This window comes from Eleutherodactylus coqui, chromosome 13, assembly GCF_035609145.1.
Source record: "Eleutherodactylus coqui strain aEleCoq1 chromosome 13, aEleCoq1.hap1, whole genome shotgun sequence".
Taxonomy (NCBI): domain Eukaryota; kingdom Metazoa; phylum Chordata; class Amphibia; order Anura; family Eleutherodactylidae; genus Eleutherodactylus; species Eleutherodactylus coqui.
In genome coordinates this window covers 128,042,685-128,069,254 of record NC_089849.1, presented here as the reverse complement: position 1 = coordinate 128,069,254, position 26,570 = coordinate 128,042,685, and the positions used below count along the sequence as shown (strand labels likewise).

Here is a 26,570-nt window from a genome sequence, read left to right as displayed (position 1 = left end):
GATATTGATATTTTGCTGTGCAGCCCCTCTATCAGGTCATTGGTAAATATATTGAACAGAATGGGGCCTAATACTGAACCTTGTGGCCCCCACTAGTGACTGTGGCCCAATCAAAGTATGAGCCATTTATTACCACCCTCTGCTTTCTATCATTGAGCCAATTCTTTACCCAATTACACACGTTTTCACCCAATCCGAGCTTCTCATTTTATATATTAGCCTATTATGTGGCACGGTGTCAAATACTTTAGAGAAGTCCAGATATACGAGATCAATAGACTCTCCCAGGTCCAGCTTAGAGCTTACTTCATGGTAGAAACTGATCAGATTTGTCTGACATGAGCGACCCTTCATGAACCCGTGCTGGTGAGGAGTTATTCCCTTGTTCTCCTTGAGGTACTCATCAATGGCGTCTCTCAGAATCCCCTCGAAAGTTTTCCCGTTATGGAAGTGAGACTTACTGGCCTGTAGTTACCAGGCTCATTTTTGCTCCCCTTTTTGTAAATTGGAACCACATTGGCAATGCGCCAATCCAATGGTACAACCCCGGTCTTGATAGAGTCTACGTTACGATCATGTGGGCAACCTAAGCACGGGAGCCCACACGATCACACCCAAAAATGGGAAATGTAATGGATGGGATGGGAACAGGTAGCACCAGGGTCACACGGGATTCACACAGGATTCAGGCAACTGACCCTGTGCTAACGTGAGGAATGGCATGGCCCTACCCAAGCGGGAACATTGCCCCGATAAGGGCAGCCCAGCGGTCTTCGGAACTCGGCCCTAGCTGATCCTAGGAACCACGCCACAGAACAGGAGGCATACACATGCTACAGGACAGAGACAGAACCACAGGATGCACAGAGCCAGAACACAGCATACAGCAGCCAAAATGCAACTACTAGTAACAGATAAGCTGAATATAAATACCAGGTATTGGTTGACATGTTGTACAAGATGTTGGAAGCTAGCGGGCCACTTCACGGCTCCTGGTTATACCGCTAGTCCCTACACTAACCAGGAGTCCAACAGAACCGGACAGCGTTCACACAGAAAGCTGAAACAGGACAGGACACAGATAGCAGGACACACAGCAAACTGACAAGAAACTGACAGAATTTAAACGTACAAACGGACATGAACCAGCAAGACAGAAATCACTCAGCAAAGCTTGCAACAGGACAGAACAGAGCACTGGACACACAGCGAGCTGCATCAGGAACAGGACAGAGTACAGGGCACACAGCGAGACAGACTCAACTCAGAACTCATATGTGCACACACCAAGTCTATGTGTCCTCATACCGGGGGGAATAGACAGTCAGCTACACAAACTGACATAAGGGAGTGTCCAGTTACACCAACTGACACCCAGAGTAAGACATAAGACTTCTGGAGGCTGCACCTGAACAGGGGGAAGGAAAAGGGGGCTGCATGTACTGCAGACTAGGACAACAGGTGTCCAGACAATCTTGGGGAAGCAGAGCCACACAATAGACTTACTTGCAAATACAGATCCGAGTGGGAACAGGACAGACCATGACTGATAAGTTACAGGACACAGAACCAACATGACTACTCACCCTAGGGGACCCAGCCAGAGACTGACAGGAGCTGGGTTATATGTGAGCACAGATCCAGGAGATTGGCTAGCCGGAAGTACCACACCCAGCCAGCTCAATTAACCCTCAGAGTGCTGCTAGGAGTACATAGTACCACAGATCCCAGCAGCACACGTAACAGTCTAGAAATATTAGATATAGCGGCCTAGCTATCTCGTCGCTTAGTTCCCTTAGTATCCTTGGGTGTATTCCATCTGGGCCTGGCGATTCATCGATTTTAATCTTCTTTAACCGGTTCAGCATCTCCTCCTGCGTTAGGTATGACATATTTTGCGAGGGGTTTATTTTATTCCCCTGCATCTCGTGTGGCATTTCCTTTTCGTTTGTGAATACGCTTGAAAAGAAACTATTTAATAGATTTGCCTTCCCTCCATCATCTTCAATGATTTCCCCTGCATTATTTGTTAAAGGGCCAGCGCTCTCCCTGCAAATCCTTTTGCTGTTAATATAATTGAAAAATAGTTTCGGGTTGTTTTTGCTCTCTTTGGCGATCAGTCTTTCTGCTTCCTCCTCTGCAGTTTTGATCGTATCTTTGCATATTTTGTTTTTTCCCCTATACGATTTTAGCGCTTCTTCGCTGCCTTCCTGCTTTAGTAGTTTGAACGCTTTCTTTTTTTCGTTTATTGCCCCTCTTACAGTCTTGTCGAGCCACATCTCCACCCATACCGTGCCCATCTTCAGCCCCTTTACCTTCTGTATCACCCCATTACTTGTAGTATGTAAGCTCGTTGGAGCCCTGCACCCCTACTGTTTCCATCAACTGATTACGACATGTAACCGGGGTATTGTTCTGTTCCCCCATCTTGTAAGCACTGCGAAATATGTTGGCGCTATATAAATAAAGATTATTATTACTCCTATTTCTGACCTTCGGTTGTTTATTGCCCATTTTATCTTCTGACCTCGGCTCGGTATTGTGGTACTGTCGGCTGCTGCCCACCCTCACCTTCGACTTGGACCTTGTTAATACACCTGTGCTGCCAACCCTGAGTTCAGCCTGTTTCTTCGCCACACCCCTGTTCAGACCTCCAGGTACTGCGCCTCGGCCCATGCAGCGGGACTATCTGTAATTGTAACGGCTTGGGGACCCCGCAGCAAAGCCGGTATCCCATTTGGAGGGGTTAAAGGGGTTGTCCCGCGCCGAAACGGGTTTTTTTTTTTTTTAAACCCCCCCCCCCCGTTCGGCGCGAGACAACCCCGATGCAGGGGTTAAAAAAACCACCCGCACAGCGCTTACCTGAATCCCGGCGGTCCGGCGTCTTCATACTCACCTGCTGAAGATGGCCGCCGGGATCCTCTGTCTTCATGGACCGCAGGGCTTCTGTGCGGTCCATTGCCGATTCCAGCCTCCTGATTGGCTGGAATCGGCACGTGACGGGGCGGAGCTACACGGAGCTACACGGAGCCCCATAGAGAAGAGGAGAAGACCCGGACTGCGCAAGCGCGGCTAATTTGGCCATCGGAGGGCGAAAATTAGTCGGCACCATGGAGACGAGGACGCCAGCAACGGAGCAGGTAAGTATAAAACTTTTTATAACTTCTGTATGGCTCATAATTAATGCACAATGTACATTACAAAGTGCATTAATATGGCCATACAGAAGTGTATAGACCCACTTGCTGCCTCGGGACAACCCCTTTAAGTTGAAAACCAGGGATCCCCAGGTGCTGCCATCTCAGATAGTCCAAAGCCAAACCGGTGCACGGCCAAGAGGAAACTCCAGCGGTCACTCCTCTCTCTAGGATTCCCGCACTTATCTATCTATCTATAAAGACGAAAGCCCTCACTGACTGACTCGCCACCAATTCTCCAACTTCCTGATGTCATAGAAACATGGAATTTGGCACAAGCATAGATTATGTCCAAAATAGGAAAAGTTAATCGGTCCCAACTCGATTATTCAATTCTAAGCGCAAAAGAATTAGTGTCCAAATTTTACGTATGTAATCTAATTCTCTCACTTTCTGATGTCATTTTATATAAAGGAAGCGTCGCATGGTTACCTCCACGTGGTGCTTTCTGGGTAACGCAAAGAACTATGCAAAATGGTGAACATATGTTTTTCCCTCAGTATCTCTAAAGTAACCACGACTTCATAAGATTTTCTGTATGAACACCAGTACCAAATTAACTCGGGCAAAGCCCGGTATATCAGCTAGTAGTACTATATGCATTATTTTCACTATTACTCCTCTCTTTCAGTAGAGGCGTACCTGAGCTACCTCCCTATAACAGCCTGTTCAGACTCTGTCTCCATTTGGGGAACATTTCTACCAATCCTAGGTATATCATATATGAAAACACTCCACAATGCCCTTGCATGACACATTGGTGTCAGTTATTTCAAGTCCATACCGCACAGAACCCCAGCCGGGCTCTTTTAGGTGGTCTCCCTCAGCCACCACCATCTTGGCTACACAATCCAACATAGACAAAAAAACACGAGTCCACCAACCTTGTTTCACCGCTGTCTTCTGTCTGGACCTTCATTGCCCCACGGCAACCGCAGTTTCAGCCTCCTGGACATTTGCATGCATCAAACACTCTACAGCTTTGTGCGCCATTCCATGCCAGAGCATCCTCCACCTCATGTGGCAAGTTGGGATCACTTGCCTATCAGATCGGCACCTTTGCCTCTCAGCGGGAATGGACACCACATTCATAAAGGCTACCGGAGACTCATAATTCTTGTAAATCTAGTGCCTGCCAGCATTTATTTCATGTACAGCACACAGCTTGTGAAATATACAACAGTCCAGGGTTCACAATCCAAAGGGACTCTGTCACTATCCCCCACCCGGGGCGTCCTCTCTCAGGCTGGTTTGCCAGGTCCACACAGATCTTAAGCTCCAAGTAACTAATTACTGCTCCTACAGACCCTTAAACAACTTCCCCCTGAGTGTGGCAGGAACTGATTCTCTTATCTTACTTCCTGTCACACGCACAGTTTCTCAGAATGCCTGTCTAGAGCCCTCTATAGGCCATTCTGTGTACTACCATTTATTATATATATATATATATATATATATATATATATATATATATATATATATATATATATATATATATATATATATGGCAAGCTGGGGTCTACATGCCTGCAGATCGCCAACTTCCAGACCGGTATGGGCACCAGTCGTGTAGAAACACTCTCTCTGGAGACGTGAATTTTCTTTAAACCTGGCTCCTGCCAGTCTTTATTCACAGCACAAACAACGTAAACAGAGTCCTTATAACGTACTTTAGTAAAACATAAAGTCCACATATACACCCCATCTGGGTGTTGAGGTTAGGGCAGTCAACCCTGTCAACCTCCTGCCTTCCCGGTCTGCACTAGACCCTGGGGCTAGCAGCCCTCCCAGCTCCACTGAGCTGGCTCTCTCAGCCAACATCTCCCTGGGTGTAGCTTATATCCAACTTCCTGACCATACCTATGGGCATTTTCCCTTTTCTCAGGCACCAGAATGCCTGTCTGTTCGCCCTACAGGCCATTCTCTACAGTGCACCTTCACTATGTATGTGTGTGTATATATATATATATATATATATATATATATATATATATATATATAAATAAACACAGAGTACATTCACACGAATGTATATATGGAGATGCATCTGCAAATACAGAAAGGTTCATATATCAGATAGTAAAGACCTAATTATGCTGTTTCACTATACTGGCTAATTAGGCAGCTATTCCGTTTTTATCACCTATAGTTTCTTCCCGCGTCTTTGCCAGAGCGTTGCATGTAGCTCCAATCTAATTTCAGAGAGCTCTTGCAATCCTTTGAGTTTCTTCATCAACTCACACACATGGACACTTCTGGAAAATGAAGATGTAGAAAGAAAAGTACAAAAAAAAAAACCTTCAGAGAATAAAGGCAAGATGGTGTATGAGAACAGTATGGCTTCTCTCACAAATCCCCCCTTTTGCGACTGTTTCCTCGTGTCACATAGTCCCCACAGTTAGCATGATCTCCATTCTCTTCCCAGAAACTTAGGCTGGACACTAAGGAACGTGTTACCTTACCTAACGCTAGGACGATGGGCATTCCCAAGAAGTACCCACAATTCTTCCAAATACACCCACGTAGCGCGGCCACGGCCCGTCCCTAAGGAGGCTCTATTCTAACCCTGGGCCTGAGAGCAGGAGACTAGTGTTCTGTCCTGTGAACCAAGGTGAACTCATTAGATTGGGTATATTAGAAACGGTAGAGAACAAAGGCAAGATGGCGGCTAAGAGAACATTTCTCCCACATGTGGTGACAGAGAAGGCCACTCCGATCACCCTGCGAAAGGTTATCCCAGCATGACATCACCGATCCCCACTATTAACACCACCGATCCCCACTATTAACACCTTACATGCTCGGATCAATATAGATTGTGGCATGTAGAGTGTTTATAGAGGGCGCCTAACGTCAGTGGCCCTCGACTATGTCATCGTGGAGGGACGTTCGGTCGCTTGCTATGGCCTGTGATTGCTATTGTAGTGATCATAGTTATTCTGGTGTTCAAGTCCCCTACAGGGACTAAAAAAATGTTAAAAAACAAAAGCCTATTAATTGTATTGAAAGCTCGCAGGTATTTGGCATCGTATCCGTAACGACCGCACAACAAACTGAACGCACGATTTATGCTAAACGGCAAAAACTGTCAACAGAAAAACTAAAAAACAGCCAAAATGCTTCTTTGTCCATTTTGCCCCCCAAAAAATGCGATAAAAACCCCCCCAAAAACACATGTACCCCAAAATAGTACTAATAAAAATGTTTGGCGCACAAGACACGAGTCCTCGGAGCGCCGTCCGTGGAAAAATAAGACAACTTACGGGATTTTAAATGCAACGATGCAAAAAAGGGTTTATTGTTCAAAAGTAGCAAAACCTAAATATATATAACATGTTGGTATCGGTAATTGTGTTCATCCGGGTCGTTTGTGTTGTGTGATTAAGGTCGGGCACCACGGCCGTACGCATAAAACCATGTGAGTCAGGCAGGGTGGTACCGCTGGGGAGCCGGCCTACCGCCGTGTGGGGATATTGTACCCCACATGGCACGCACTCACTCACTCACTCACTCACACACGTACTCACACACACGCAGTCTTCATGGGTTTTGTTTCCCTCTGTACCGCGCCGCCCATGTGCGATGTAATTCCGTATTGGTTGCGTGGATCACGTGACCATAAACAATAATGGGGCTCTCCTGCGCGTGACAGAATGTGTTGTGTTGGTGGGTTCTTTGCGCTCGCTTATCATGCGATGTGAGAACTGCGTAAGGCCATGTAATTGATCGCCTGCTAATTACCGCATATGGCACGCGCTAATCTTACGCTCCGGCGAGCCCGGCCGCATGCTGCAATAAAAAAAAAACACGGCAGAATTAAAGTTTTTTTCTCGCTGCAACACAAAAAAATGAATACAAATTTTACTTTAGATTTACCCAGAAAATGATGCCAATACAAGCTGCCGCCCTCGTGCCGCCGAGCGAGAAGGTGGCACCAAGGCCCATGTCCACGAAAGCGAAGCACCGGCCAATCACAGGCACAGCTTTCCATAGCGCCGGCCCCCTGTCCACCAGCGGACGATCATTGCGATTCTACGCTCGCGGCCAGCAATTAGCAGCGTGTCAGATAGGCTGACCTGCGGAGAACCATGTGCCGGCTCCGGGGCGGCAGGATACCACAGCGCCCATGGCCAGCGGGCCTGAAGGCTTAACGCGGTGTGTATGCTGCAGGCTCATGGGCTTATATACAAGAAACCACTACATGACTCCTCCCACACACGTGACTGATCACATGACCACGACATCATCAAAGGTCCTTTAGCTCCTCTGCCTGGCGTCTGACTCCTCCCACACACGTGACCGATCACATGACCACGACATCATCAAAGGTCCTTTAGCTCCTCTGCCTGGCGTCTGACTCCTCCCACACACGTGACTGATCACATGCTCATGACATCATGAAAGGTCTTTTTCCCTCTTAGTTCTCAGCATCTCCCAGTGGAAGGTGGAGCGTCGGAGAGGTGAGAGGTCTGCAGCGCGGGACCCTCTAACTCACCCGGGCAGCACTTGTATCAGTGGTAATGGGGGGGGACACAAAGCCTTTCACTACTTGTGTGGACTTGGTAAAATACCACACGTGTGAAGCAGTTGCCCATGGCAACCAATCAGGCGACAGTTCTCTCAGATCCCTTGGATCACTATGCTGATTGGTTGCCATCGGTAACAGCTTTGCTCTTGGTTTAAAGGGGTTGTACCTGAATGGCCCGTTCTCCGTCCGCAGTAATCCGCAGGTGGGGGCTCGCAGGTCCCCCTCCCCCGGGCGCGGCGCTCGCCGAGTCACAAACTATAGACTTCCAATAATCTGGCGTCTTTAAAATGTCATCTTATTAAACATCCTTCATAAATCCTTACAGTGAAGCCGCTGACAGGAGCGCCGGAGAGGGCTGGGGGCCGGCGAGCCGCTGGGGGCCGGAGAGGGCTGGGGGCCGCTGAGGGCCGGAGAGGGCTGGGGGCCGCTGGGGGCCGGAGAGGGCTGGGGGCCGGCGAGCCGCTGGGGGCCGGAGAGGGCTGGGGGCCGCTGGGGGCCGGAGAGGGCTGGGGGCCGGCGAGCCGCTGGGGGCCGGAGAGCCGCTGGGGACCGGAGAGGGCTGGGGGCCGGCGAGCCGCTGGGGACCGGAGAGGGCTGGGGGCCGCTGGGGGCCGACAGGCAGCGGGGGCCTCACTCCGCCCATGTCCAGACTGTCAGGTTACGGATTAGCAGGCCGCGGAGTCCAGTCAGCGCCGTACGTGGTGGGTGTCAGGACCACAGGGGCCATGCCGATCCTGGCCATTAACCCATTAGATGCCATTGTCACTGCGGACAGAGGGAGGGGCTCCTTATGGCCCCCCGCACAGACGACTACAAGGGGCCATTTGGGTATTACGGCAACCTGGCATCCTGTAAAGTCCCCCAGACCCGCCAAGGATGGCTTCCTGTCTCAGTGAAATCACATCCCTGCCCCCTCACCTGATGGTCACACTGTGGAGGTCTCCTCTGTGTATCCAGTCACGCCCTGCACTGCAGCCCCCTGTCTTATGCTTATCAGGCAACATCTTGAGGCTGAGATTTTTTTATTTTCAGTTTCACATCTGGCCCATGATGCATCAGCACAGCATTACCTAAGGTGATACCGTTCCTGCCTGCTGGGGGGACAGCTTAATTATCATTACCTCTTATATTCCCCGAAATAACCTACCACCCATAAGTACACAGTCAGGAGGGTGAGCTGTGATCTCCTCTCTTATACCCGTGTGACATCATCAGTAACTGTCATAGGAGTGTCTGTGTCCTTCTGGGAAGTTTCTGTGGTAGGCCCATGTAACCGCATCACACCGACTGAGAATTGGACTAGTCATTGAGCACAAGACCCCCAATTAGATCAGAGTGGTCAGAATGAGATCACATGACCATGTGAGGAGGAGGAGGAGGTGGCGGAGGCCGGGAGGTTCAGACGGAGGGAAAAAAAAAATGTAGAAAGTAGTCCCGTTATTTCTCCCACGCGGTGAGTGCCGTCAGGATGAAAAGGAGTGTCAGACATCACTGCTGCTCTCTTGTGAATGGGGGTCCGTGGGGGCCGCAGTACTGGATTGCTGGGTAACGGGGCGAGGACACAAATGGCAGAAGTTTGTATTTTTTATAAGGTCAAATAAAACCCTTTAACCCCTTCACCATCAGTGATACATGACCGGTGTGAGTCTATGGAGTGGCTGAAGAGCTGAACCCGGTCTGGACTGGAAAGATCTCCAACTCCGGCCGTTTAACTATCAGTGCTGACAGAGGAAGGGGGCTCCCTCTGCACCCCGACTACCCCCTTGCGATGAGATTGTTGGGTGTCCGGTTGTCATGACAGCATGGGTCTTGGTAAAGGCTCCTTAATTTCACACTTTTCCACTCTAGCTGGGGCTTCCAAAGAGCATCTATAAGAGCTCCACCAGTTGCAGGGCAAAACATCTCCCTAGTATGACAGTAGTCACTAGCAGAGCTGATCAGAGCCTGCCAGGACCCTGCAGCTCTGCTGTGGCAGGAGGCGCCTGGCGGTCATGGGATCACTGGGTTGCGTAGCAGAAGTAACACGTGCGCTTTCTTTCTTCAGTACATATCTCTCATTGGCGCTATATAGCCTGAAAAGGAGAAGGTAAAAGCAGTTAAAAACCGCTTCTCCTCTGGGTCCTCAGCTGTGTCTGACATCAGAGGACCCGACCTGCATCTGCTTGATTTCAGTAGCTTTAATCCCGCGCCATACTTCTGCTATTGGATGGGATTAAAGCCCAAAACCAAGCGCTATGTATTTACCATGCTTGGACCTTAAGGGGTTAAAGAAGTTGTTGTAATAAAAAGAATTTTTTGGAATTGTCACGAGAGCCGGACGTTTGCATCGTGTATCTGGGGGTCCGAACAAGGATTGAACTCGGGAGAAATCTGCCGAGCCGGCACTTCATAAAGTCAACAACTGTCCGATTTGTAATTCTCAGCCCTGGCCAGACGAGGGCGACGTCTCATGTTGTGCGCTTCTAACACTTGACATGTTTTATTGTATTCAGAAAACAAAATCATCCTTGTGCGATGGAGGAAGCGGGAGAAAGTAAGCCTTCTAAATCACCGAGCAACGACAACGTGGCGAGCGGCATGCAGACCCCTGAGATCCAGCCATCCGTGGTGCCCGGCTCTTCTCAGCAGCCTTCCATCCTACATCTTGGTGGTCTCCCGTCGTACCTGATCCTGGCTGCAGGGCAGCCTGTCACTACGTTGCGTGGAGCAGGACTTAATGTAGTACCGCTTGGAAATAATCTCTCCATCCTTCAAACCAATGGTCTTCGTCTGCCCGTTATTCAGCCAGAGGGTCTTCAGTCCTTGACTGGTCAGTCAGCTAGAGCGAAGCTTACCACAAGCCAAACCAGGAGCCTACAACCACAGATATTCCAACTTCGTGGACTTCAGCCCTCTACGGTCCAGATTGGCTCTTCTGTTGGACTTAAGCCACAATCTTACCAGCTCGGAGGTCTGCAGACTCAGTCGAGTAGGCTCCAGTCATCCACAGTCCAGAGAGGGTCTTCAAATCAGTCCATTGGATTGCAAACAAATTCCTCATTTGGCTTACAGCCCTCTACAGTCCACATTGGGTCTACAGGTCAGTCCATCCAACTACAACCACAGACATTCCAGCCTGCTAAATACCAAACCCAGTCAATGATCTCAAGCGAGGTCCCAAGCCATGGACTCCTTCCAGTCTCTTACGAATTAACCACACAAACCAGTTCAGTGAAGCAAGTCAACCGGCAGACTCAAGACGCTAGAAAAAAGGCTGCAAAATCTAAGTCTGAACTGGTTACGTACGTTGATGTCGCGTGTAGCGCCTATAGTGTTCCAAAGGTAAAACATACCGCCACCAATACGGCAAAGGTCAACAAGAGCATTGGGACGCAGGCAAACATTTCCTTGAGAAGTAGAAGCCAAGCTGTCCAGTGTCCTGAAGGTGGAAAGTCCAGTCTCCGAACTCCTCAGACCCCCCAGGTGGAGCCGACTGGTTGGAGCAGTGCAGCTGGAGGCCAAGATGGGGATCCATCTCTCCAGAGGAATGTGATGTTTGCCCAGGATGCGGGGCCGCTGGGGAACGTGTTACCTGCCTATGAAGCCTGGCAAGCTGATAGACTGTTCCTCCAGGATTTTCAGAGAATACAAACACATGGATACCTGTTGTGTGAGCCGGTAAGGGGATGTTAATGACCTACCCGAGAGCTACAGAGGTGCAGTAAGGCCCCACCCAAGGGTGCCTATTGTGAGGAGGGCTTGTACAATGATGTACATGATACCTCGGGGGCCTTTTTCATGGGACCATTGTTGGGCGCTTAAGTGTTACATCATGCTGCAGGAGCGATCAAACCATCGCAAGTTCTTGTCCCCAATGGTGGCTAAAAAAAATAAGTTTTTAAAAAAGTTTTATCTTATTAAAAAAAAAAAAGTTTACCCCCCCCCTCTTCCGCCATATTTATAATTAAAAAGCCATATTTGATATCGCTGCGTCTGTAAAAGTCCGATCTATTAATGCATTATTTACTCTGCACAGTGAGCGTCGTCAGAAAAAAAAGGATACCAGAATTGTGCTTTCTTTGGTTCCTCGTCTCCAAGAAAAAATGCAATAAAAAGTGATCAAAAAGTTGTATGTACTCCGAAATAGTATCAATAGAAACTACAGAACGTAGAATCATAGTATGTGGGGCTGAAGGGAGACAACGGCCCTCCAGCTCAGCCTGTTGTCAACCCCCTTGTTGATCCAGAGGAAGGCAAAAAAAAACCAACGAGGCAGAAACCAATGAATCTGTTTGGTGGAAAATAATTCCTCCCCGACTTCATAATGGCAGCCAGAATAATCCCTGGACCAACCTCTGATAGTACCTACCTGACTGTAAGACCCGGATCACCAACCCCGCTGGTCACCTGATGTCTATATCCTGTACATAGAAGACATCTAGTCCCTCTTAACCCCTTAAGGACCAGGTTGTTTTGTACCTTAAGGACCAGACACTTTTTAGGGATTTTACCCATGTGGCGGTTTTACTGCTCCATTTTTTTTCCTTTAGCTACCAAAATTATTTTTGCTGCGTTTTTTTTCCGTGACATATAGGACTATTTTTTTAATATCTTTTTCACTGCCTTTTTTTCCGTTTTTCCGTTTTATTGGGGGTAAAATGCTAAAAAAAATGATTTTTTTAACATTTATAGTTTTAAAAAAAATTATTTTTATATTTACACTAAAATAAAATATGGAAATGGGTTCCTCTATTTATTTCGGACGTTTTGATATATAGTATGTATGGTTTTGGTTTACAGGGCGCATACGGCGACGGTTTTTGTTGGCGTCTGCTTTGTGTTATTCTCTTTCTTTTGTATGCATTGTTGTTTTATTCAGTTGTTTTGTTTTACTGATGTATGTAATTGTGTTTTTTACTATCTGTGTCCCCCATGACGTCATACAAGACCTCTGGGGGACACTCACTTTTTTTTTTTTTAACTTTATTTGACATTTTCCCACTGTGGCTGGGCAGTCCATAGGACCCTCAGTTACAGGGGAAAGCAACCCCTGTGGTGACATTAGTCACCTGCAGAGCTGCCAGGGTCTAAGTCTGACCCTCCAGCTCTGCATAGCAGGGAATCCTGGGAGGTCACATGACCCCCCGAGGCTCCCGTAGTGAAAGAACTTCTTACTTTCACTTTGCCCCGACAGTGTTCATTGAGCACTGTATATCGGGGAAGCAGGAGGCAGGAAGGGTTAAAAACCCCTCCTGCCTTCTGCTCCAGGTTATCAGCTGTCACTAACAGCTGATAACCCGTACCTTCCTCTGACTTATTGCAGAGGCAGGAGGCTTAGAGCACCGCCGTATTTTTACAATCGGTGGTCCTTTAAGCCCAGCACCAGCCGCCGTATATATACAGTGGCTGGTCGTAAATGGGTTAACCTCCTCTATGGATCCTGCCATCACCACATCCTCAGGCAGAGAGTTCCACAGTCTCACTGCTCTTACAGTAAAGAACCGTAGTGCGCGCTGTAGTATTCGTACCGCCCCGCAGAGTAGTCGAGGTGCTTGTGTGCGCTGTAGTTATTGGACTGCCCCGCGGAGCAGTCGCGTTGTTCGTGCACGCCGTAGTATTCGTACCGCCCCGCGGAGTAGTCGTGGTGTTCTTGTTGCAGTGCGCGCCGTAGTATTCGTACCGCCCCGCGGAGTAGTCTCGGTGTACGCGCACCGTAGTATTCATACCGCCCCGCGGAGTAGTCGTGCTGTTCACGCGCGCCGTAGTATTCGTACCGCCCCGCGGAGTAGTCGTGGTGTTCGCATGCCGTAGTATTCGTACCGCCCCGCGGAGTAGTCTCGGTGTACGCGCACCGTAGTATTCGTACCGCCCCGTGGAGTAGTCGTGGTGTTTGCATGCCGTAGTATTCGTACCGCCCCGCGGAGTAGTCTCGGTGTACGCGCACCGTAGTATTCGTACCGCCCCGCGGAGTAGTCGTGGTGTTCGCATGCCGTAGTATTCGTACCGCCCCGTGGAGTAGTCGTGGTGTTCGCATGCCGTAGTATTCGTACCGCCCCGTGGAGTAGTCGTGGTGTTCGCCCGCCGTAGTATTCGTACCGCCCCGCGGAGTAGTCTCGGTGTACGCGCACCGTAGTATTCGTACCGCCCCGCGGAGTAGTCATGGTGTTCGTGCACGCCATAGTATTCGTACCGCCTCGCGGAGTCATCGTGGTGTTCGCGCGCTGTAGTATTCGTACCGCCCCGCGGAGTAGTCATGGTGTTCGTGCACGTTATAGTATTCGTACCGCCTCACGGAGTAGTCGTGTACGTGCGCGCCGTAGTATTCGTACCCCCCCCCCCCCCCCGCGGAGCAGTCGAGGTGCTCGTGTGCGCCGTAGTATTCGTACCGCCTCGCGGAGTAGTCATGGTGTTCGCGTGCGCCGTAGTATTCGCACCGCCCCGTGGAGTAGTCGCGTTGTTCGTGCGCGCTGTAGTATTCGTACCGCCTCGCAGAGTAGTCGTGCTGTTCATGCGCGCCGTAGTATTCGTACTGCCTCGTGGAGTAGTCGTGGTGTTCGCGCGCCGTAGTATTCGTACCGCCCCGCGGAGTAGTCGTGGTGTTCGCATGCCGTAGTATTCGTACCGCCCCGCGGAGTAGTCGTGGTGTTCGCATGCCGTAGTATTCGTACCGCCCCGCGGAGTAGTCTCGGTGTACGCGCACCGTAGTATTCATACCGCCCCGCGGAGTAGTCATGGTGTTCGTGCACGCCATAGTATTCGTACCGCCTCGCGGAGTCGTCGTGGTGTTCGCGCGCCGTAGTATTCGTACCACCCCGCGGAGTAGTCATGGTGTTCGTGCACGCCATAGTATTCGTACGCCCCCCCGGAGTCGTCGTGTACGTGCGCGCCGTAGTATTCGTACGCCCCCCCGGAGTAGTCGTGTACGTGCGCGCCGTAGTATTCGTACCCCCCCCCCCCTGCGGAGTAGTCGAGGTGCTCGTGTGCGCCGTAGTATTCGTACCGCCCCGCGGAGTAGTCATGGTGTTCGCGTGCGCCGTAGTATTCGCACCGCCCCGTGGAGTAGTCGCGTTGTTCGTGCGCGCTGTAGTATTCGTACCGCTTCGCAGAGTAGTCGTGCTGTTCATGCGCGCCGTAGTATTCGTACCGCCCCGCGGAGTAGTCGTGGTGTTGTTGTTGCAGTGTGCGCTGTAGTATTCGTATTGCCCCGCGGAGTAGTCGTGGTGTTCGCATGCCGTAGTATTCATACCGCCCCGTGGAGTAGTCGTGGTGTTCGCGTGCGCCGTAGTATTCGTACCGCCCCGCGGAGTAGTCATGGTGTTCGCGTGCGCCGTAGTATTCGCACCGCCCCGTGGAGTAGTCGCGTTGTTCGTGCGCGCTGTAGTATTCGTACCGCTTCGCAGAGTAGTCGTGCTGTTCATGCGCGCCGTAGTATTCGTACCGCCCCGCGGAGTAGTCGTGGTGTTGTTGTTGCAGTGTGCGCTGTAGTATTCGTATTGCCCCGCGGAGTAGTCGTGGTGTTCGCATGCCGTAGTATTCGTACCGCCCCGCGGAGTAGTCTCGGTGTACGCGCACCGTAGTATTCGTACCGCCCCGCGGAGTAGTCGTGGTGTTCGCATGCCGTAGTATTCGTACCGCCCCGTGGAGTAGTCGTGGTGTTCGCATGCCGTAGTATTCGTACCGCCCCGTGGAGTAGTCGTGGTGTTCGCCCGCCGTAGTATTCGTACCGCCCCGCGGAGTAGTCTCGGTGTACGCGCACCGTAGTATTCGTACCGCCCCGCGGAGTAGTCATGGTGTTCGTGCACGCCATAGTATTCGTACCGCCTCGCGGAGTCGTCGTGGTGTTCGCGCGCTGTAGTATTCGTACCGCCCCGCGGAGTAGTCATGGTGTTCGTGCACGCCATAGTATTCGTACCGCCTCGCGGAGTCGTCGTGGTGTTCGCGCGCTGTAGTATTCGTACCGCCCCGCGGAGTAGTCATGGTGTTCGTGCACGTCATAGTATTCGTACCGCCTCACGGAGTAGTCGTGTACGTGCGCGCCGTAGTATTCGTACCCCCCCCCCCCCCCCGCGGAGCAGTCGAGGTGCTCGTGTGCGCCGTAGTATTCGTACCGCCCCGCGGAGTAGTCATGGTGTTCGCGTGCGCCGTAGTATTCGCACCGCCCCGTGGAGTAGTCGCGTTGTTCGTGCGCGCTGTAGTATTCGTACCGCCTCGCAGAGTAGTCGTGCTGTTCATGCGCGCCGTAGTATTCGTACCGCCCCGCGGAGTAGTCGTGGTGTTGTTGCAGTGTGCGCTGTAGTATTCGTATTGCCCCGCGGAGTAGTCGTGGTGTTCGCATGCCGTAGTATTCGTACCGCCCCGTGGAGTAGTCGTGGTGTTCGCATGCCGTAGTATTCGTACCGCCCCGCGGAGTAGTCTCGGTGTACGCGCACCGTAGTATTCATACCGCCCCGCGGAGTAGTCGTGGTGTTCGCATGCCGTAGTATTCGTACCGCCCCGTGGAGTAGTCGTGGTGTTCGCCTGCCGTAGTATTCGTACCGCCCCGCGGAGTAGTCGTGGTGTTCGCATGCCGTAGTATTCGTACCGCCCCGTGGAGTAGTCGTGGTGTTCGCATGCCGTAGTATTCGTACCGCCCCGTGGAGTAGTCGTGGTGTTCGCCTGCCGTAGTATTCGTACCGCCTCACGGAGTAGTTGTGGTCTTCATGTGCACCGTAGTATTCGTACCGCCCCGTGGAGTAGTCGTGGTGTTCGCCTGCCGTAGTATTCGTACCGCCCCGCGGAGTAGTCATGGTGTTCGCGTCCGCCGTAGTTTTTGCACCGCCCCGCAGAGTAGTCTCGGTGTACGCGCACCGTAGTATTCGTACCGCCCCGCGGAGTAGTCATGGTGTTCGTGCACGCCATAGTATTCGTACCGCCTCGCGGAGTCGTCGTGGTGTTCGCGCGCTGTAGTATTCGTACCGCCCCGCGGAGTAGTCATGGTGTTCATGCACGTCATAGTATTCGTACCGCCTCACGGAGTCGTCGTGTACGTGCGCGCCGTAGTATTCGTACGCCCCCCCCGGAGTAGTCGTGTACGTGCGCGCCGTAGTATTCGTACCCCCCCCACCCCACCCCCCGCGGAGTAGTCGAGGTGCTCGTGTGTGCCGTAGTATTTGTACCGCCCCGCGGAGTAGTCATGGTGTTCGCGTGCGCCGTAGTTTTTGCACCGCCCCGCAGAGTAGTCTCGGTGTACGCGCACCGTAGTATTCGTACCGCCCCGCGGAGGAGTCTCGGTGTACGTGCACCGTAGTATTCGTACCGCCCCGCGGAGTAGTCGTGGTGTTCGCATGCCGTAGTATTCGTACCGCCCCGTGGAGTAGTCGTGGTGTTCGCGCGCCGTAGTATTCGTACCTCCCCGCGGAGTCGTCATGGTGTTCGTGCACGTCATAGTATTCGTACCGCCTCGCGGAGTCGTCGTGGTGTACGTGCGTGCCATAGTATTCGCACGCCCCCCCGGAGTAGTCGTGTACGTGCGCGCCGTAGTATTCGTACCCCCCACCCCCCGCGGAGTAGTCGAGGTGCTCGTGTGCGCCGTAGTATTCGTACCGCCCTACGGAGTAGTCGTGGTGTTCGCGCTCCATAGTATTCGTACCCCCCCCCCCCCCCGCGGAGTAGTCGTGGTGTTCGCGCGCCGTAGTTTTTGCACCGCCCCGCGGAGTAGTCGTGATGTTTGTGCGCCGTAGTATTCGTACCGCCCCACAGAGTAGTCGTGGTGTTCGCGCGCCGTAGTAGTCATACCGCCCCGCGGATTATTGTGTTCACGCGCTGTAGTATTTTTACTGCCCCGCGGAGTAGTCGTTGTTTTCGCGTGCGCGCCCTAGTATTCGTACCGCCCCGCGGAGTAGTCGTAGTGTTCGTGCGCGCCGTAGTATTTGTACCGCCCCGCGAAGTAGTTGTGTTCGCACACGCCGTAGCATTCGTACCGCCCCGCGAAGTAGTTGTGTTCGCACGCGCCGTAGCATTCGTACCGCCCCGCGGAGTAGTCGTGGTGTTCGCGCGCGCCGTAGTATTTGTACCGCCCCGTGGAGTAGTTGTGGTGTTCGCGCGCCGTAGTATTCGTACCGCCCTCCGGAGTAGTTGTGGTGTTCGCGCGCCGTAGCATTTGTACCGCCCTGCGGAGTAGTTGTGGTGTTTGCGCGCCGTAGTATTCATATCGCCCCGTGGAGTAGTCGTGGTGTTCGCGCGTCGTAGCGTTTGTACCGCCCCGCGGAGTAGTCGTGGTGTTTGCGCGACATAGTATTCATACCGCTGCACGGAGTAGTCGTGGTGTTTGCGCGCCGTAGTATTCGTACCGCCCCGCGGAGTAGTCGTGGTGTTTGCGCGCCGTAGTATTCGTACCGCCTCGCGGAGTAGTCGTGGTGTTTGCGCGCCGTAGTATTCGTACCGCCTCGCGGAGTAGTCGTGGTGTTTGCGCGCCGTAGTATTCGTACCGCCTCGCGGAGTAGTCGTGGTGTTTGCGCGCCGTAGTATTCGTACCGCCTCGCGGAGTAGTCGTGGTGTTCGCGCGCCGTAGTATTCGTACCGCCCCGCGGAGTAGTCGTGGTGTTTGCGCGCCGTAGTATTCGTACCGCCTCGCGGAGTAGTCGTGGTGTTTGCGCGCCGTAGTATTCGTACCGCCCCGCGGAGTAGTCGTGGTGTTCGCGCGCCGTAGTATTCGTACCGCCCCGCGGAGTAGTCGTGGTGTTCGCGCGCCGTAGTATTGGTACCGCCCCGCGGAGTAGTCGTGGTGTTCGCGCGCCGTAGTATTCGTACCGCCCCGCGGAGTAGTCGTGGTGTTCGCGCGCCGTAGTATTCGTACCGCCCCGCGGAGTAGTCGTAGTGTTCGTGCGCGCCGTAGTATTTGTACCGCCCCGCGAAGTAGTTGTGTTCGCACACGCCGTAGCATTCGTACCGCCCCGCGAAGTAGTTGTGTTCGCACGCGCCGTAGCATTCGTACCGCCCCGCGGAGTAGTCGTGGTGTTCGCGCGCGCCGTAGTATTTGTACCGCCCCGTGGAGTAGTTGTGGTGTTCGCGCGCCGTAGTATTCGTACCGCCCTCCGGAGTAGTTGTGGTGTTCGCGCGCCGTAGCATTTGTACCGCCCTGCGGAGTAGTTGTGGTGTTTGCGCGCCGTAGTATTCATATCGCCCCGTGGAGTAGTCGTGGTGTTCGCGCGTCGTAGCATTTGTACCGCCCCGCGGAGTAGTCGTGGTGTTTGCGCGACATAGTATTCATACCGCTGCACGGAGTAGTCGTGGTGTTTGCGCGCCGTAGTATTCGTACCGCCTCGCGGAGTAGTCGTGGTGTTTGCGCGCCGTAGTATTCATACCGCCTCGCGGAGTAGTCGTGGTGTTTGCGCGCCGTAGTATTCGTACCGCCTTGCGGAGTAGTCGTGGTGTTCGCGCGCCGTAGTATTGGTACCGCCCCGCGGAGTAGTCGTGGTGTTCGCGCGCCGTAGTATTCGTACCGCCTCGCGGAGTAGTCGTGGTATTTGCGCGCCGTAGTATTCGTACCGCCCCGCGGAGTAGTCGTGGTGTTTGCGCGCCGTAGTATTCGTACCGCCTCGCGGAGTAGTCGTGGTGTTTGCGCGCCGTAGTATTCGTACCGCCCCGCGGAGTAGTCGTGGTGTTCGCGCGCCGTAGTATTCGTACCGCCCCGTGGAGTAGTCGTGGTGTTCGCGCGCCGTAGTATTCGTACCGCCCCGCGGAGTAGTCGTGGTGTTCGCGCGCCGTAGTATTGGTACCGCCCCGCGGAGTAGTCGTGGTGTTCGTGCGCGCCGAAGTATTCGTACCGCCCCGCGGAGTAGTCGTGTTGTTCGTGCGCGCCGTAGTATTTGTACCGCCCCGCGGAGTAGTCGTGGTGTTCGTGCGCGCCGTAGTATTCGTACCGCCCCGCAGAGTAGTCGTGGTGTTCGCGCGCCGTAGTAGTCGTACCGCCCCGCAGAGTAGTCGCGGTGTTCGCGCGCCGTAGTAGTCGTACCGCCCCGCAGAGTAGTCGTGGTGTTCGCGCGCCGTAGAAACAAGTTCAACAAAGTTTAATTTTAAAGAAAAAAAAATCCAGTTAATAATCCCTTTTTCCACAAAACCCGTTTTAAATAGATAAGATACAAAGCGCGATCTGACCGGCATTACTGCGTTTTCGCAACTCTACGATGCAAATATTTTATTGCGCAGTCAACACCCTCAAAGTGTAAAAACTTGGGCTAAATTTTCTATGTTTTGTTTACCTCCCATAAAATGCAGTAAAGCCCCCCGACGTCACGTGTTGCTCAGACCGCTGCCGTAATGCTGCCCGCAGAGACGCGGGAAGTTGCCGGCAGATCGGTTCGATCTTCCTGCTTCTTTTTTCCAAGTCCTGCACTGTTCTGTGTGGGTCTGTGCAGGCAGGGCACACTGCTACAGCTTGTGGCATTGTCTGCAGCTCCCATAGTGATACACAGCCTGGAAATCCTCCGGGCTATATCACTATCGGCAGTGGAGCTCAGCCCGGAAAATCTCCAGGTGTGCCACTCAAGGGGTTAATGGGGAATCGCAGTCCAGTTTCCAAATCTCATACTTTGGCTCCATATTTTCTGCGTTTTCTGTCTCCTCATACAGGGCTGTTGTAAATGTCTGTACCCCTTCATGCGTGGCATGCCCTTCATTTTTATTGCTATCATTTTCTATTTTGGATTGATATCTGGAGGCGGATGGTGCTGAGCCGCGGTCCGTCCTCTGTGACCGGTCCGTATTGCCATGCGCTGATCTCAGCCCGACCATGGGACGGGTAAAGCAGAGAAGTGTTGATTTGCTGTGGATGTAACTGTGAGCTCTGCTGACTGCGTGTCTTTAGGGTCAGGTCCGCTTTGATGATGTGGCCGTCTACTTCTCCAAGGACGAGTGGGGATATTTGAGTGAAGAAGACAAAGACCTCTACATGCGGATGATGGTGAAGAATTACCGACTCCTCCATTCTCTTGGTAAGAGAGTCGTTCTTTGCCATTGAGGTGTTTGTATTGTCGGCGTCTCTTCCGTTCTGCCCTTTTCTTGGGATTTAAAAAGTGGAATAAATCTGTGATTTGTATGGCGCCGCCTTATTCCGCAGCGCTTTCCGGTAATTTAGGCCGGTACACAACATGCCGGACTAATGGATCCCACACCAAGAGCCTTTCTGATATAACCCTTTCCCTGTATCCCCGTAAGCCGTGGGAGCGCCATTGTTTTGTGCCACCCATCGTAGAACGTGTCTTACTTCCCTCGGGAAGAGCGTTGGTGCGCGGGGCGTTGGTGCGCGGGGCGTTGTCTAACCATCGCTGTCTTTGTGCACGCAGGTTGGATCACCGTTAAACCACCATTGATATCGATGATTGAACAAGGAGAAGATTTGTATGTGAAATACCCCAAACAGCTTGGATATCCTCACATTCCCCGACCCTCCAGGAGAGGTCAGTAGTAACGCGGCAGAAGAGGGGAGTTATACGTAAGCACTCCAGCGAGCGGCGCTCTCCTCCTGCAGAGCCCGCTGCTCCGAGTTAGTTCAGTATTTGGAGACAATAAGTAACTGGATGTTTGAAAATGTATTTCCTTACTTCTAACCCCTTAAGGACCAAGCATGGTAAATATACGGCGCTCAGTCCTGGGCTTTAATTCCAGCCGCTAGCAGAAGTACATCGCGGGATTAACCCTTTCCAATCCAATTTGTATCCTGGTTTTCCTAAGGGGCTTACTCTTTTTCTGCTGTTATACAACGGCGCTATATTCTGGCTAAAGCCAGTACTGCATGAGGTGACATGTTGGATAGGCTCCGACAGCAGAGAGGCTGGCAATATACAGTAAGAGAACCCCGACGGACGTCTTCCAACATCGGAGCTGTACAGCCTTAAATCATAATGTCTTCACAGGTCAGACGGTGGATTGGAAAGGGTTAAAGCCTCCGCTGCTGCAATCAAGCAGAAGCAGGTCAGATCCCCAAAGGTCAGACACAGCCGAGAATTCGGAGAAGGGAGAAGAGGTTTTTAACTGCTTCTGCTTTCTCTTTTGCATACTAAATAGCGCTATTTACTAAAAAGTAAAAGTGGGAGAGTGATACTTCCACTATCCAACCCGGTGATCAAGTGCCCCCTGTTACAGCTGAGCTACAGGGTCCTAGGAGACCCCGATCAGCTCTGCCAGTGACTATTGTCCCTACAGGGGATGTTTACCGATGTAACTCGGGCTCCTATGGATGCGGCTCCTATGGATGCCCCAGCTACAGTGGGAAGTGTGTAATAAAAAACAATACAATGAATGACTCCCAGAGGTCTTATATGACATCATGGGGGACATAGATGGTAAAACAAAAAATAGTTACTAAAATGGCTAAAAAATAATAATTTTAGAATAAAATAAAAATATATACATAAAAAAAGCAAACGACCCAAAACCGCTGCTATAAAGCAAAACCACACATATTATATCAAAACGAGAAGCCCATGCCCAGACTTTATTTTAGTGTCAATATACTAATTTTGAAAGTAAACTATAAGGTTTTGTTTTGTTTTTTTTTAAGCTTCTTACCCCCCCAATAAAACTAAAAAACAGGAAAAAAAAGTCAGTGACAAAAAGAGATAAATCGCCCTTTATGTCACGGGAAAACAACGCAGCAGAAATAATTTTGGTAGCTGAAGAAAAAAATAGTGCAGTGAAACCACCAGATGGGGAAAAAGGTTTGATCGTCCAGGACTGAAACATCCTGGTTCTTGAGGGGTTAAAAAGCAAAACGAAAAATATCTGGTATTTTGAGTTTCATTTGGCTCTCCCGGCTGCTGCGGCGTGACGGCGTGGGAGCTTCACACAGGCACCGGTAATGTGCGGACCGAGGCGGATTGAGGGCAGTGATGGCTGTTATGGAGACATGATCGTGTGGCAGTATTGCGCTATCAGGTGTCTGATTTGGCCCCTAGAAGGGCCACTTTTGAGCGGGTGGTACCCATAGCAGCCACTTACACAATGACCATTGACTGAAGGAACGCACACAGTTTTCACAAAAGAAGTCTTGTTCACGGTGAGAGATGAAGTGTTTTCCATCAGAAATGCATTAGCCCTTCTCCGCTGGTGATGGCCGCTATCACTACCACTGCGGCATGGAGCGGTCTGGCCAGAGAACAGATCCACGTATTTTACACCAAAGCTGGGTTATGGATCGGGCGGTGAGAACCTGAACGATTATCGTCCAGTGTAAATGTATACAGCGACTGACGATGCAACCAGAATTCATTCCCTTCCCATTCGTCTTTCAGTTTCTGAATGCAGAAAACTGAATTACTGATCGGCTCGCGTAAATAGGCAGTATCACTTATGAATGACTGTTTACTGTGAATGGAGGCGGGTGGGCCGTAATGATCCCCGACCGCCCCGCCTCTGTTCAGTCAGCGATGCTCGTTCCTGCGTAAAAGCATGATTATCAGTGGGTGGTCTGTCTGGTATCTGGTCTGACAGATCATCCTCTGTGGAAGCCCCCACCGTGTTCGCTTTCTCACTGCTTTTCTAAAGGAGAAGCAGAAGACCTTGATATGTGACAATCGGAGAGCAAGTCTGCTCTCTGATTGATAAGAGGGAGAGAGGGTAATAACAGAAATAAGAGTCCATGTTGCCCCTGCCTTAAGTTGATGAGGCACCCCTCTGGTCTTCAGCGGCCAGAAGACACAGCCAGCACCATCATTGGGCCACCAATGGAAATGTATACCCTGAATTCGTTCTTCTACGTTTCTTTTTGATACATTGTCCATTTTGGTTTTCTTTTTACAGATTCAACAAGCATGAAGATTGTAAATTATATTAAAGACACTTACAATCTGCACACCTTCTCCGAGCGTTTGAGAAAAAGCATTGACTATTTCCTAACCTTCTGTATACAGCAAACTGAAGACTTATTGTCCGGGGCCACCGTGGACCTTTCTGCACAAGCAGAACATGGATTTTCTGAGTCGGGGCCGTTTTGTCAAGTGAACCCATTGCTTAGCCAAAAGCCGGCTATAGATGAGAGGCCGTTCCGATGTCTCAGGTGTGACAGGCGCTTCAAGCGCTTTTGTGATCTTGTCTCCCACCAGAAGTTTCATCCATTTGAGAACGGCTTCTCTTGTTTTCAGTGCAACTTGACGTTTAGGAACCCAAAAACCTTGATGAAACACGAGCTAACTCATACTGGGGAGAAGCCATTTATATGCCCGAGATGTGGCAAACGCTTCTTTACTCAGCACTTACTTGATAACCATCTTGGAGTAACCTTGAAGAAGAACCCTTATGTTTGCTCAGAATGTGGGAAACGTTTTCCGAAGAAGTATATTCTTCGTAAACATGAAATGGTTCACAACCGAAATAAACCTTTCTTGTGTTCCATCTGTGGCAAAGGCTTCACGGAAGAGGAGGACTTCAACGAGCATCAGAGAATCCACATGGAAGAACATATATATATCTGCGCCTCCTGTGGAAAACGTTTCAGCAGCAAGCCAAGCTACGATCGGCATCAGCAGGAGCGCGCATGCTCACAGATCCCCGGGCTAGAACAGCAAGGGCCGCTGCTACTGCTCAAGCAGATTCAGGAAGGGGAGTCTGTTCTACCCAAGGAACTGCAGCTCCACACTTGAGGAAGATTATTCTTAGTTGTTGGGGAAGGGGGGGATTCGGACAGCATTGAGCAGTGATGGCCATGTAAGAACTACGTAGAACATAAGTATGCTAATTGTGGTTTTACTGCTCTCCCCAAACATCAAAAACATTAAAGGGTTCTCCCAGCACCACAGGTTCACCACTATCCACAGACTGTAGCCGTGATGGGACCCAAAGCTTGAACAGGGAAGGTGACTACGCCTCTGCACCATTTACTTCAGTGGGACCGCTGGAAAGGGCAGACTTTCTCCGACAGTCTCATTGAAGTGAAGCGAGCGGAGGCACACATGTATCTCCTTGCCACCCAGGCTTCGGCCCACACTGTGACTGCGTTTTGAGTGTCAGTGGGACTCACATGGTCATCACCTTATCCCCTATCCTGTAAATAGAGGATAACTTGCTGTGGTGGGAACGCCCCTTTAAGAACTGGAGTGTTTTTATGCTACTTACCTTGCTTACACTATATGTTAGGATAACCAACAAAAATGTGTTTTGAAGGTTATTCTTTACCCAGGAAGACCTATTTTCTTAGTGTGTTGCATTAAATATATGTAATAAATCTAATTTACTATATGCCATTGAGTAAGAAAAAGAGTAGAACGCAATAGACAAGATTTGAGCAAATCCAGATGCTTGGCTGCCTTGCATTCTTCACTAACGGAAGATATGACACAAGGACAGCAGTCAATATGGAAGGGGAAACTGCGTTGGAATATGAAATGAGCTATCATCCCTGGGGTTGTTTTGGGATTACCGTGATACCCAACCTGCAGGGGCTGCAGTGCAGCTGTTACGATCGAGTGGGCAACTAAGCACAGGGGCCACACCATCATGACCAATAGACGGATACAGACAACTGGCCCTGTGCTACAGGAAGGATGACAGGGCCCTACCTGAGCGGGGACATCGCCCTGATAAAGGGCGGCCCAGCGGTCTTCGGATCTGGGCCCTAGCTGCTCCTAAGAACCACGCCACCAAAACAGGACACAAACAGGACACAAACAGGACAAGAAGACACACAGAGCCAGAAAACAGCATACAGCAGCCAAAATACAAACACTAATAGCAGATGGTAAAACGTGGAAGCTAGCGGGCCATGTCACGGCTCCTGGCTATACCGATAGTCCCTACACAACCAGGAGTCCAGCGGCATCGGACACAGGTCACACAGCAAGCTGCAACAGCACAGACAACAGGACACAGACCACACAGCAAGCTGCAACAGGACAGGAACAGAACACAGGTCACACAGCAAGCTGCAACAGCACAGACAACAGGACACAAGTAACACAGCAAGCTGTACAGTACAGACAACCCAAGTCACACAGCAAGCTCCAACACAACCTTTCTTGCAGCCACCACACATAGAACCACACCACAGAGACAGAATGAGCATTGAACAGGACTGCTCACACTAGACTACAACAGGTATTGCAAACCACACAGACTCCACCCAGAATTCACATGCACACAGATGAAACTCCACAGCAAGTCTATGTGTCCTCATACAGGGGGGATAGACAGTCAGCCAGCTACCAAGCTGACATTGGGAACTGTGTCAGGGATCCACCAACTGACACACAGAGCGAGACATAAGACGTCTGGAGGCCACACCTGTCAGAGGAAGGGAAGAGGGGGTCTGCATAGATACAGACAAGGAGTACAGGTGTCCAAACTGTCTTTAGGGAAGCAGAGAGACACAACAGACCTACACGCAAACACAGATCTGAGTGGGAACAAAACAGATACATCCGAACAATACAAGACCAGCAACAACTACTGAGAGATGCTGGTTCTTATGTGCATCTGACATGGGGTCCCCATTCATGAGATCAGCAGGGGTCTCAGTGGTGAGACCCCCACTAATCAGCAAGTTATTTCTTATCAGGTGAACAGAGGATAACGTGTTCTGGTGCAACCCCTTTAATTTACTAAGGGAGCATTCCAATCTAGATAAGCCGTAACATGGGTGGCAGACATCATTGTTTCCCAGGGATCCCCTTAATAAATCCTCTATTTAAGGGAAACCTGTCAGCCCCATGAACTAAGTTATGGGGAGCGGAGTGTTCGAGGAGTGGGGTTTTATATTCAATGGGCTCCCCCTTCCTGTGTCCCCCTGAAATCCGCATGCATCAGCAGCGTGACCCTTTATCTGTGCTGCCCCTTCCCACTCCTCTCTATGGGAGTGCACAGAGTGGACTGAAGAGCCCCCCCTGCTGGCGCGTGCG

General features: G+C 51.2%; 1 protein-coding gene across 2 annotated transcripts; it reads left to right on the top strand.

Annotated features, from left to right (window-relative positions):
* Window positions 1-7,572: 7,572 nt before the first annotated feature.
* Window positions 7,573-24,915, top strand: LOC136587735 (uncharacterized). 2 transcript variants are annotated; one of them, XM_066586482.1, is made up of 5 exons: window positions 7,573-7,657; window positions 10,218-11,382; window positions 20,549-20,675; window positions 21,027-21,140; window positions 23,482-24,915. In XM_066586482.1, the coding sequence occupies exons 2-5, from the start codon at window positions 10,240-10,242 to the stop codon at window positions 24,318-24,320; spliced, it is 2,223 nt and encodes a 740-aa protein (XP_066442579.1). In that variant the 5' UTR covers window positions 7,573-7,657; window positions 10,218-10,239; the 3' UTR covers window positions 24,321-24,915. The 2 variants fall into 2 exon arrangements, with proteins under 2 accessions (XP_066442579.1, XP_066442580.1); XM_066586483.1 differs by having other exon boundaries at window positions 7,649-7,714.
* The last annotated feature ends 1,655 nt before the right edge of the window (window positions 24,916-26,570 follow it).

Excerpts from the sequence above, each read along its gene's own strand:
- LOC136587735 (XM_066586482.1), top strand. The coding sequence starts at position 10,240 with ATGGAGGAAGCGGGAGAAAGTAAGCCTTCTAAATCACCGAGCAACGAC. Across the intron at positions 11,383-20,548 it reads GATACCTGTTGTGTGAGCCG|GGTCAGGTCCGCTTTGATGA; the intron begins GTAAGGGGATGT and ends GCGTGTCTTTAG. Across the intron at positions 20,676-21,026 it reads CCGACTCCTCCATTCTCTTG|GTTGGATCACCGTTAAACCA; the intron begins GTAAGAGAGTCG and ends TTGTGCACGCAG.